The sequence below is a fragment of the Enoplosus armatus genome, chromosome 7 (assembly GCF_043641665.1).
Source record: "Enoplosus armatus isolate fEnoArm2 chromosome 7, fEnoArm2.hap1, whole genome shotgun sequence".
In the NCBI taxonomy this organism is placed as follows: domain Eukaryota; kingdom Metazoa; phylum Chordata; class Actinopteri; order Centrarchiformes; family Enoplosidae; genus Enoplosus; species Enoplosus armatus.
In genome coordinates, this window is record NC_092186.1 from 2,519,015 (window position 1) to 2,531,284 (window position 12,270).

At 43.5% G+C, this 12,270-nt stretch overlaps 1 protein-coding gene across 1 annotated transcript in view; it reads left to right on the forward strand.

Annotated features, from left to right (window-relative positions):
- Positions 1 to 11,553, forward strand: part of tns3.2 (tensin 3, tandem duplicate 2) — a 38,909-nt gene extending 27,356 nt beyond the window's left edge. The window contains exons 16-26 of the mRNA XM_070908283.1: positions 5,728 to 5,884; positions 6,585 to 7,039; positions 7,558 to 7,641; positions 7,785 to 7,916; positions 8,260 to 8,355; positions 8,865 to 8,942; positions 9,042 to 9,119; positions 9,323 to 9,491; positions 9,582 to 9,650; positions 10,108 to 10,137; positions 10,268 to 11,553. Of these exons, the coding sequence (XP_070764384.1) occupies positions 5,728 to 5,884; positions 6,585 to 7,039; positions 7,558 to 7,641; positions 7,785 to 7,916; positions 8,260 to 8,355; positions 8,865 to 8,942; positions 9,042 to 9,119; positions 9,323 to 9,491; positions 9,582 to 9,650; positions 10,108 to 10,137; positions 10,268 to 10,409 (1,490 nt within the window). The 3' untranslated portion in view covers positions 10,410 to 11,553. The remainder of the gene's footprint in view (positions 1 to 5,727; positions 5,885 to 6,584; positions 7,040 to 7,557; positions 7,642 to 7,784; positions 7,917 to 8,259; positions 8,356 to 8,864; positions 8,943 to 9,041; positions 9,120 to 9,322; positions 9,492 to 9,581; positions 9,651 to 10,107; positions 10,138 to 10,267) is intronic.
- The last annotated feature ends 717 nt before the right edge of the window (positions 11,554 to 12,270 follow it).

Sequence of the window (12,270 nt, forward strand, 5' to 3'; positions counted from 1 at the left end):
ATACAGCTGAGATAAGGAGCTTCTTAGACCTCATCAGGACTGAGTATGACAATACTCCAGATGAGACACACATCTCAAATCACACATTTCAAACTCAGTTTGAACAGCATCCAACACCCTCAGTCTGTAGACCCCTGATTCAGATAAGACAAAACCTTTTGACAACTCTTCTGTCAAACCAAACAGCTTGAAACGATCAAGTCAAACCGACCATCACAAATCGACAGGACATTGATGTCACACTGGGGTCACTATTAACCTTCCAGCGCCGTCACGTATGAAGGATCTGTTAAGGATTATTGACCTTGAACCTCAGTTAAATATAGCGGGTAAAAACACAACGCCAGTCAAGTTTAGAAATGAATGAAGGTAGAACTTGGAGTCAGTTTGATTTGCTTCTGACGGCTGAACTGAACTAAATAAGATTGAAAGCTCTGACAACTTTAAAGTTACATATCCAAAATGTGTTATTTTAACAGCGTTTCAGTGACTACATTTCACTGTGAAGCAGCTCCTAACTACACCTTGAAACAGAGTTAGTGAAACGTAACCTGCATGTTTAAATACTTTCACTTTCCACCCAGATTTTGCCAGTTTGACAAAGAGAGTGAAGCTTCTCCATAACAAGTCAGAAAGAGCTTCCTGCAACACAGTGGCATGTTACAACCACCGACATGTATGGACCCACCAGGAGAACCACTTATGATCCATGATCACTTCTCCAGATGGGTGAAGTCTGAGGAATTTCACTTCAGCTTCAAAACATGATCAAATATCTGGGACATTTTAGCAGTTCAGACTTCCTGAATACATGAAAAACACTGATATTGAGATATTCAGCAATAAATACCTGTGTAATAATACAGCAGTATTCTCTCCCATAACCTTTTCTTTAAACACTGTTTACCGTTACCCTTCACCCTCTTTCTCTCCCTCCACTTGTTTGTAGTGTTATTCTTCACTCCCTCCCCAGCTGAATCTTTACTTGGCGTCTCCTCTGCCTCTACGCTGAGGCGATAAAGCCGCCCGTCCAAACACCCAAGAAGGAGCAGAGGAATCTGATTTACAGACGACCGCCTACTAGTTTGTCCTCTCTACAGAAAAATGCTGAGAGGTTCTGAATGGGAGGAGGAGGGAACACACAGCAGGGTCTGAGGTTGATTGATTTTCACTGACGGAGGGAGGGCGGTGGGAGACGACTGATCGCATTCTGATGCAGCGCCAAGTGATACCAAGGAGAGAGCTGCATGTCCTCTGGCAGAAATCACTCAATAACTCTTAAAGCTTTACTAATTAAAATCAAAGGATCAAATAAGCATCTGTTATGTGAAAGAGGAGTTGAGAGAATCATCAGAAACTCTACAGCTCCACTGAGCTTTAAGCCTCTTCTAGCTCTTAGTTTCGGTCTTCCCGTATATTTACTGTATCAAACCCCGCTGAACACAACCTGCCCAGCACCAAACAGACGCACACCGTCAGAGACCAGCTGGTGAAGAAAGTGGAACATTTAGCAGCTAAAGAGCCACAAGAACATGAGTCCGGTGGGATAATTATGTTGCTCTTTGTCTGCTGGAAGTGTAAATAGGCAATTCTAGATGTTAGCTATAACAATTACAAGCCAATAATGTGTTAGAGTTTGTCTTTTTCAGGTTTTTGTGGTGTTCTTCAGTAAACTCTCATCATTGTTACTCAATGATATGGACCTTCAGGATCACAGCAGGTGTCTTCCTCCTCTTCCCTTCATCCCCCCGAGAAGCTGCAGCCTGGGATCGCTGTGAACAGCTGTAACATGCCGTAGACCTTCAGACCTGTGTGTGTGTGTGTGAGTGTGTGTGTGTGTGTGAGTGAGTGTGTGCATTCCTGTGGTCAGCGGGGAGTCTGCAAACCCACTGCTGTCCTGCATAACTCCATGTGCATCATTGTGTTTGTGCAGGCGTGTAGGCTCGCCCTTCTGTGTGCTGCGATGCTGTCTAGCGAGTAAATGTTTGGATGCGTGAGTGGAAGCGATGAAGAGCGACAAGGAGAAGCGTTTCTTTGTCACAACACAACACAGGAGCTGTTTAGCTGCACTGAACATGTGACAGCTGTGTGCGTTTCTTCTTCTCTGATTTGCCTTGCTTTGCCTTTCATACCATCCTGCTTATGCAACAGCCAGCGAGGTCTGAGAGACACGTTAGCTCCAGATAACCTCACTGTGGTTTTATTGATTAACGGGATTACGTCCGCACCAAGCATGAAGGTATGCACACATTTTCAGTCTGAGCCATAAAACAGTCACTCTGTGATCAGGAGAGTGTGTATCTGTGTGTGTGTGTGTGTGTGTGTGTGTGTGTGTGTGTGTGTGTGTGTTATGGAGTCTTCTTGCGGGGCTATTGGCTGGTGGTGGTTGGCAGTCGTGCCCACATGGGTCTGTGCCATCTGGAATTGGTTTTGCACGGCTCGACCCAAACTGAAGAGGCTTTGTGCTCGCTCGGAGCTGCACAAGTGAAAACAATGGACAGAAAAACACTGTTGAAGACACTAAAGGGCAAAATACACTCAAAACTTTTAGAAAATAATAAATAAAGTGTGTCAGATGTTTGCATGAGACTGCTGTGATCAGAATCATATACGAACCTGCTATTCATACTGAGTAAGGAGTGTGTGGATGTTGAGTTTGTGAGAAATGCCTGGACGTGTTCTAGATTTGCAAGAATTTCTGAATATGCAGCTTGAGCTTATTGGACATACTCATTGCGTCTCTGAGCTCAGACCGGTAATGTGATCGATACAGTCATGTGATGCAACAGTCAGCTGGTAATGTCATACTTTATAGTTCATTTAGTAGGCAGTGTGCAGTACACACTGATTGAGTATACAGTAGGCAGTTAGTCTTTCTCTTTGTCTGCTAGAATAAATACAGTTAACAGGAAAAACTGGTTACTGTTAGCTCATGAAAATTCACTTTATTCTGATTATATTCAATGCCAGCTTTCACAGTTTCTGATGCTTGGTGCCACAGATACATTTCATTTGGTGAAGTAGTGAGGTCCACTACGTCTTCCCTACTTCTGCCGTTTAACCAAGGATAGTTTCGGAGAGAGAGCTCGTATTTTGGCAGGGACAGAGCGAAACAGGAGGAACCGTCTCGTGACTGATCTCCTCATCATTTCTTTATTTCACGCTGGACACAGACTGTTCTCTTCCTCCGTCCTCCTCATTAACACACCGCTGAAAGTGAGTAGCTATGGATACGGTGCAGCATGGACACAGGGGGCTGAAAGGTGTGTTGCGTCAGTCTGCAGGGTCTGAGGTCAGAGGTCAGAGGTCAGGGTGGGGTCAGCCAGTGTTGCCACAGTTTGGGCTGTTCTGTAATTAACTGGATGAGCTGTAGAGCAGCAGATGTGACAAACCACAGCGAGGAGAATCAGCCGTGGGAACGGAGAGAGAGACGAAGCTCGGCTGCTTTCTGGGAATCATCCCGAGAGAGAAAAGCTGACGGGGACTGTGGGAATGTTTGAGGAATCCCGCTGCCCTCAGTGCATTCCCCTCACTTTGTGTTTGTGTTTATTTTCTTCAAGCAGCAACAACAACTTTAACTGCAGATTGTCTGCGTTTTCCTGAGCTGAGCATGAGTCAGCCTCAGTGTCTGTGTGTCAGTGATGAGAGGGTGAACTCTAGTTAGAGGCAGATCACGACACAACCTGCTCCGTGCTCTTGACCTTTGACCCCTAAGAGTTCAAGTTGAGTGTTGACTGCCTATGCATGGTGTATCTGATACCCCATGGGGGGGAAATGGAGATAAATGGATCACATTTTTATAAACTTATCAAATGTTTTGTCTTTAATCTTCAATGTAACAAGTAACTTCAGCCATCAAATAAATGTAAATCAGTAAAAAGTACAAACTTTCTCTCGGACATTAAGTAAAAAAGAATACAATGAAAATACTCAAGTTAAGTACAAGTACCTCCAAATATGTACTTCTGCTATTAAATCAATCCATATATCGTGCTGTCCTATACAAGATGAACCGATGAGCTGACAGACAGACGGACACTGAACATACAAAACACAAACTTTCAGTGTGTTTACTGAGTCCTGCTCACAGCAGCTGGCACTTATGGACACCTGATACACCGTTCATAATGTTAGAGCTATAGAAATGTGTGTGGGAGACATCCTGCCGTGGGAAAGTCACATTAAACCCTAAATCTTTGACCGGCGGTGGAGGAAGTATTCATGCCGTTGACACTGACCGGGCCCACCTACAGGAAAATGACTTTGTACTCAAGTTGTTGAATAAGCAATTCATTAAATTCATTAAATTATCAAAAATCAATTCACACTCAGTGAATCTGGGGCTTTTGGGACTCTTCGGGGTTATCAGTAAAAGTACGCGAGCAAAGTTTGAACATTCATGGTCATCAAAAAAATGTATTTAAATACCAAAATAACTTTATAACTGAAATAGCTTTCAGTGTCTTATATCATCATACAGACATGTGTTGTGCTGTAATATAAGCATGAACATGTAAACAGCATTTTAATGTTGTAGTCAGTCGAGATGGAGCTTGATTTGAGATTTTAATTGCTGAAACTAAGTAAAAAGTTACAAAAAAAATGGAAATTCTCGAGTAAAGTACAAGTAACTCAAAACTGTAAGTACTTAAGTACTTTAAATACATTTTCCACCACCTCCTTTCACACATCATCAGGACATAACATAAAGATAACTTTGCTGGCACTCTTCAAACTCTCAGATAGTGTTCTTTATGTTTGTTCTGCTGGAGCATCACACAAGCAAACACTCCAGCAAACAGCACACGTGGGATTATATAATCCCCTCGAGATGATGTCGCTTGTCCAGTATGATCGCAAGCAAAGCAGGCGGCTTGAGTCCGAATTCCTCCATCTCAGAGTGCTTTAATGGAGGGAAGGAGCGGAAGAGAGGAAGGGGGGGTTAGAGGGGGGGGCAGCCGGCCCGAACAAGGAGCTCTTTATAATGATTGACTCTTTACACGGTGACTCATCGTACTTCACAGGCCTGTCTGTGGCCTGAGGAGGCCTGCCCTCATGTTTGCTGAATGACACACTGTGTTGTCAGAATGTCAGGATGTCGTGTTGGGATGTTTGGAGCGCCCCTCCCTCCAACATCACACACACCTCTGCCGCTATTGTACGCTGTCAATCTCATTTACAGTCACGCTCGCTTTATTGGCGTGATTATAATGATGCAGAGTAAAGCCAGGGCAGATGGGACAAGGTCTACAGTGAGCCTGAGATGAGGAGATTAATATTTTAAAGAGTACCGGTCTGCTCTATATGTAAAGGGTCATGGAATAACTTTTATATATAAAAACTGAATTGAATTGAATAATACCACTCTCCTGTCAGACACAGAAACACAGCAGGAGGTTAGGGCCACTTCTGGAGAATCAGAATCAGAAATTTTGAGAGTAAAGGCCTAAAATTTTGAGAAAACGTGGTGCATCAATGCAACAAATTCATTTCAGTACACTGAAACCCCTCTGAGGTTGTAGACAAGAGGTTAAAGACGCTGACACGAGACTGTGGGAGATTAGGGAGGCAAGGGTACCAGTTTGTAGTAGTAGGTAGGCAGTTATTAAAGGTTATGGAACATAACACATCCTGTCACATCCTGGGAGGTTTTACAGCGCATGTGGTTAGTGTTTGAGAGCTGTGTAGTCAGAGAGGATTGACGTTGTTTTTCTGCTCTTTTGTCAGATTCCCGGAGTTTCCTGGACAGCATGAACCACGCCGGCGGCTCCACAGAGGGAGAGCTCTTCAGATCTGAAGTGTCGGTCACTCCTGCTTCCTGTCAGAGGATCTTTGGCTCCATGTGCTCGGTGTCATCAGACAGCCCCCTCCCACACACAGACAGGTACACATACCCGGTCTCTCTGCTGACCGGACGCTGCAGATGCCGTCCTAATTTACGTGTTAAGAAGTGTTTTCTGTAGCTCTGAAGGAGGCACACTTTGTCAGTCAGGTGTACTTAAAGGTCTGAACTGCACCAGTTCACCAGAGAAACTTTGGTCCACATTAGAGGGACAGCAGAGGAACAAGTGTTCACTCCGTCAGTCACAGCTCCGTCTGATCTCCAGCTTCTTCTTCTTTTTGAAGTTTACCTCAGCGGACCCACCAGGAATGTGTTTGCTGTTTGTGATTTGGTTGGCTTCTACAAAATACCCAAACAAACATATAATTAATCATATGACATGTTTTATTTACACGACTCCAATATAAACTGCATTCTTTTACGCACATTTCTACTCACTCAAATGAAATCCATAAGGCCGAGAGCCCCCTTTACTTTAGGGCTTTTTGCCCTTGCGAGTTGAATTTCTGCAGCACAAAGAGAAAATAAATGTATGGCACAAAACAGGAATCCCTTTGGAACAGCATGCTGTCCTCAGAGCTACTGCTCTGTCACCAAAACATCAAGTTAGGCTGCTGTTACACCACATTTCCAGTTCTAATGTCTTTCACAGCATCTGATCGTGTTTTAACATGAATATATTGACGTCCTTATGAATTATTGGGCCTCTTGTGTTTCTCTAATCCTCCCTTCTGTTCTGCAGCTCCACTCCTCCTCCTGTGTGGCACAACCGGACTCCAAACTCCCTGAACTCCCCGTACCCCCCCCAGCCCTCACCTCCTCTCTCCCTCAGCACTCCCAATGCCCACAGCTCTCCCCTGGGGGCTCTGAGAGGCCTGGGGGGCGCTCTGGGGGCCCGCAGGGACACAGACAGCACAGACTTGTCCTCATTGTTGTTGGGGAACGGCAGCCTGGAGCACAGCCTGCTGGAGGCCATGGAGGGCCTTGGGAGTCTGAACCTCGGTGTAGACGAGGGCCTCCCCCCGCTGCTGCCTGAGAAGAGGAGAGGGGGTGAGGGGGGAGATCTTGGCTCCTGCTCCCCCTCTCTAAGCGGGTTTTCCAGCCCTCACAGTGGCAGCAGTCTCAGCATCCCATTCTCCTCCCCCATGACCCCCGACCCCCTTAGAGGACTCAGTGGGGCCCCGTCACCCGGAGCAGGTATACTGTCCCAGATTCAGGCATGAGGTTTCTCTTTCTGTCTCTGTGGCTTTGACCAACTGAACTTCCTCCAGGACTTCCGTCTCGTCTCAGTCTTTTATCAGCAGAGTCGTCGTTGATATGTTTTATAACTCAACCCAAGTCAGGTTTCATTTCTATAATTTAGGCAGCGATCAAACCAGTGGTTTCCAACCTTTTTGCTTGTGACAGATGTTTCATATGTCTTATATAATAATATATCAGTCAGAGGGGCAAAAGAAATACTTCTACTTTGATACCTGCATTTTGCTGATAGTACTTCTGTACTTTAACTTCGGTGTGATGTCTCAGCACATAGAACCGGAACTATCTGACTGGTTAGATATGAAAAGGGTTGAGTGATAATACAGCTTTTGGTCATTTGGGTGGACTGGCCCTTTAACAAGTCTCTCTCACTTCGTTTTTTCTCTGCTGTCTTGTCATATTTGGGCCAAAGCCAGTCTGAAACCTAACGTAGATCCTTAATCTGTGTCTTGCAGACTTTGGCAGTAAGCAGGACACTGTGAAGTTTGTTCAGGACACTTCCAAGTTCTGGTACAAGCCCGACATTTCCAGAGACCAAGGTAAATATTGGTCTTGGACAGGAGAGCCTAATGGCCACTTCCAAGCAGATAATACACCCTTGTGCAAAGGTTTGCTCCTTATACAGTGCGAACATGATGAGTCTAACTTTAGCTTATCTGTGTTTCCTCCCTCTGTTGAACAGCCATCGCAGTGCTAAAGGACAAAGAGCCCGGCTCGTTCATCGTCAGAGACAGTCATTCATTCCGTGGGGCGTATGGATTGGCCATGAAGGTGGCCACGCCCCCTCCGTCGGTGTTACAACACAGTAAGAAAGGTAGGCTGAAAATGCACTGCAACCAGGATAAAGTCAAAGTTCCAAAAGGTTCTACCAACAAGTTTAAGATCTTCAAGTGGAACACACATTTTAGAGCGCCTCACATTACAAAGTGCTTCTTTCAGCCCAATGAGCAGTTTGCACCCTCAAATCCATCTTTTCAGTGATGACTTCTGAAGTTTTATTTTCTCTGAAAACTTTCTGAGCCCCGGATACAAAGATTCATAGGGATTTAATGTTTTTTTATTCACGCTGCAGACATATTTTTCTCATGTTTAAAGTTCCACAAAGTTCCATCTAGCGGTCAGTAACAACATGTCTATGCAAATCTGCGTCTCTGCAGCAGGCGACCTGTCCAATGAGCTGGTGAGACACTTCCTGATCGAGTGCACGCAGAAGGGAGTGCGTCTGAAAGGCTGCCCCAACGAGCCGTACTTTGGTGAGAATATAAAACTTTATTGGGCGTCTAAGATGGGTAACATCTTGCATCACAACATATATATTTTATATTGTGATATGGACATGAAGTTGTACGTTTTCTGGGAATTCATTTGAGAAACTCTTTATAGATCAAATAAGTGTTTTTTGTAATAGAAATGTCTCTGAACTGAATACTGGACAAATCAAGTTCATCACGTTGATGCAAAAATCCTGTAAATCCAATATTTCCATGAAGCAGTCTTCCTCGTCATGAGTAGGAGAGCATTATGCAGAATAAGACTCCGATTCACTTCATCAAACAGTCAAAAACCCGTCTGTTAATAGTCCACCAGGGTGCACCCACTGAGGCTATTAAAGCACAGTATCCCAGGATTATAATGTGCCTGCTCTGCCCCCCTCTACTGGTCAGAGTGATGAGGTGCAGCTGGCTCCATTATTCTTCATTTGTTCATAATCAGTCTGGAGAGTGACACTGTTTGTAAAAATCTTTTCTTATGTTCCTGACAGGAAGTCTCACAGCTCTGGTGTGTCAGCACTCCATCACCCCTCTGGCTCTGCCCTGTAAACTCATCCTGCCCGACAGAGGTAAACTGTGTGTGTGTGTGTGTGTGTGTGTGTGTGTGTGTGCACAGATGCACTTAGTGTGGTCAGTAAACTCTCGTCTCTGTGTGTTTTTGCTTGCAGACCCGGTGGAGGAGCTGAATGACTCGTCTGCACAGACGGCGACAAACTCAGCAGCGGAGCTCCTCAAACAGGGAGCAGGTACATATGTACACAAATCTGTGTGTTTGTTTGACTCGTGTGTGTGTGTGTACAGCACATTCGTTTATTATCTACACACACACACACACACACCCTGCATCAGTTGACATTTGTATCTGCAACAAAATGCACAAAACAACCGTAGTTCTGTTTCAGTGAATGAAATCAGAAGATAATAACTTTAGTTTTGTGTTACTGGGCAGCGTGTAACGTGTGGTATCTGGGCTCCGTGGAGCTTGAGTCTCTGACGGGACATCAGGCGGTTCAGAAGGCGACCACGCTGACCCTCTCCAAGGACCCCCCGCCAGCGTCCACCGTCGTCCACTTCAAAGTGTCGGCACAGGGGATCACGCTCACCGACAACCAGAGGAAGTGAGTGTTCACACGTGTTCAGTCCAAACACACAACAGATCCAGACGTGATCTGAATCCACGTGTTCTCACAGACCGTCTGTTCCTGCAGGTTGTTCTTCAGGAGACACTACGCCGTCAACACCGTCATCTTCTGTTCTCTGGACCCACAGGGCCGGAAGTGAGTATAGAGACAGCATTTACATAAACTGCAATAACATTATTGTTGTTATTCATATAAATATGTCATTTCCACATCAACATGCACACAGTGACCGACAATCTTTTGGCAAAAAGTTGCAAGAAATCAGTCATTTATATACAGTAAAAAATATGTTTTTGAATTGACAGAACTGTTGAAGAATAGAGGACACTTGTTGGAAGAAAAGACAGATTCATCTTGAACCAGAGAATTAGGGAGAAACGAAGTCCTAAACATTAGTTCCTGTCTATCTGTCATGGTGGTGCAGTGATTTTCCCTCTTGAGAAAACACGCTGTTGTTCCTTCTGTAACAATAAATGAGAGCTGAGATTCAGATATTGGATTACACACGTATGTTTAATGTAATGTGTGATCTATAAATGTATACATTTGATGGCCAATAACAGTCTGTATTATGTCACTCTGTCCCAAACAGATGGACGAGAGGCAGTGGTTCTACTGCAAAGTGAGTCCCTTTTGTTGACTGATGTCTCCATCAAAGTCTTTTTCTCCCTCTTCACTCTTCTGATGGATTGTGTTTAAGTTTCCCTGCTCTTGTATAAATATCCCTGTCTGTCTCTGTCCGTTTCTTCCAGGATCTTCGGATTTGTAGCCAGGAAATCTCAGAGTGAGACTGAAAATATTTGCCATCTGTTTGCTGAACACGACCCCGAGCAGCCGGCGAGCGCCATCGTCAACTTTGTCTCAAAAGTCATGATTGGGTCACATAAAAAGTGAAGAGAAAGAGATCAACCTGCAACCCCAACACCAACAGCTTCCTCCCAAGAGCCAAAAACTACGAACCCACACCCTCCAGCACCTGGTTCTGTTGGTGCACCCTGCAGATAAACTTGTGTATTTTGTACTGACTGCACTGCAGGATGCTGCCATCAGAGGGAGCCAAGACTGCACAAAGATAGCCTCATCAGCAGGAGGCTGTGGCTACTTTATGATGCATCCTTTTGTGTAATATTTGTGTAAAATCAAAGACACTTTTGCCCAGAGGATCTAGCATGAATACTTCATCTGACCCGTATCTTCAAACTCAAAATGTACCATTTTTACACTGACTTTGCTTGTTGCTGGCAGTCACAGCTGACAAATAACGCATTTATGTCTGATTAAACCAGGAGAATATGAGATATTCTGCACATAAACACACATGTTCAAGTATGACTATAATTCTGAAATCTTTTCTTTTTGGTTAAAATGTGTAAATCAGGTTTCACCATCACTTTTCTACAAAAAAAACAGCCCATTTTTATATGTTAAAACAAAACCAACCATGCTGTCACGTGACAAAGCCAGTAATGTGGTTGCCTTGTACTTAAGATGAATTTATTGTGTTGTGTTTATAGTATTTATCCCTTTTTACAGATATGTCTGATAAGTCTTTCTTTTTCCTAAATATACTTGTCATATATTTTTGTATATTAACACATACTGTACATTAGGATTAAAGGCAGTGTACCTCAGAATGTATACAGTTATGTCATATATTGTTGTGGGAAGAATATGATTATGTAGTATTTTACATACCAGTATGATACTACAGTACAGAAGCTGTCCATGTATACTTGTTGTATCACTAATATAGATGTTAATATGTTTCTTCTACAGTAACACAGTAATACAGATGTATGTACAGTTATTGTGCCATGAAAAAGTCATTATGATGTTTTCTAATAAGAGATGAAATACAGTCACTGTGATAAATGTCAACATTTTTAGTTCATCTCAGCGTTTTTCCCTGTTCACGTCTTCCTCGAGTCATCAAAGAAATGTTGTTTTGCTGATTTGTAAATGAACGTTGATCAGCTGCCAAGGCATCTCGAATTCTGACGTCTTATTAAAGTGTTGGTGCACAAGTCACATAAAGAAAGACACGTCTTCTTACTCACTTCCAGTGGTGTCCAGCCATGCAGTGGTGACCAAACCGTCCACACACTCACCACAAGACCTCCAGATAAGTTAATATCATGCAACACTTCTTGGATGCACACACACACACACACAAAAGGCATGTTAGAAAGGATTTAGGATTAAAATTAAATGTACACATGCAAATCATGATATTCACATAGGATCAACATGTTCAAATGAAAGAAGATTTGTCCAGGTTTGCAGATATCAGGCAAAATAAACTCAGTGTGGCTCATTGAGGAAGAAGAGATATCAGGCTGTGATACACACACGATACTTGTTGGTGGATCAGTTCATTGTTGGTGTTTTCGTTGGATTTGTTGATTAATGTTATTCAGCTCTGTTGTATTGGGGTTAAAACAGAAACGACATCTTTAAACCAAATAACACTAAAACTGCATGTCTGGAAAAAGAACCACAAGAGATGAGAGAATGTGTTGTTTTATGATTTGGGGTGAACTGACCCTTTAAAATCTAAAGTTGTAGTTTACAGTTTTGCCAATAGATGGCAGTAATCAGCCACCACAATTCACACCGCATACTGAGTCAGTGGATGAGTTGAGCGCTCACTAAAATGCACAGAACTTGAGGGTATTTCACAAATACCATGTTTTAAAAAAAAAAATGCGTTTGATTTTCAGCTTTTCTCGTCCTTCTCGCTTTTATAATCACACTA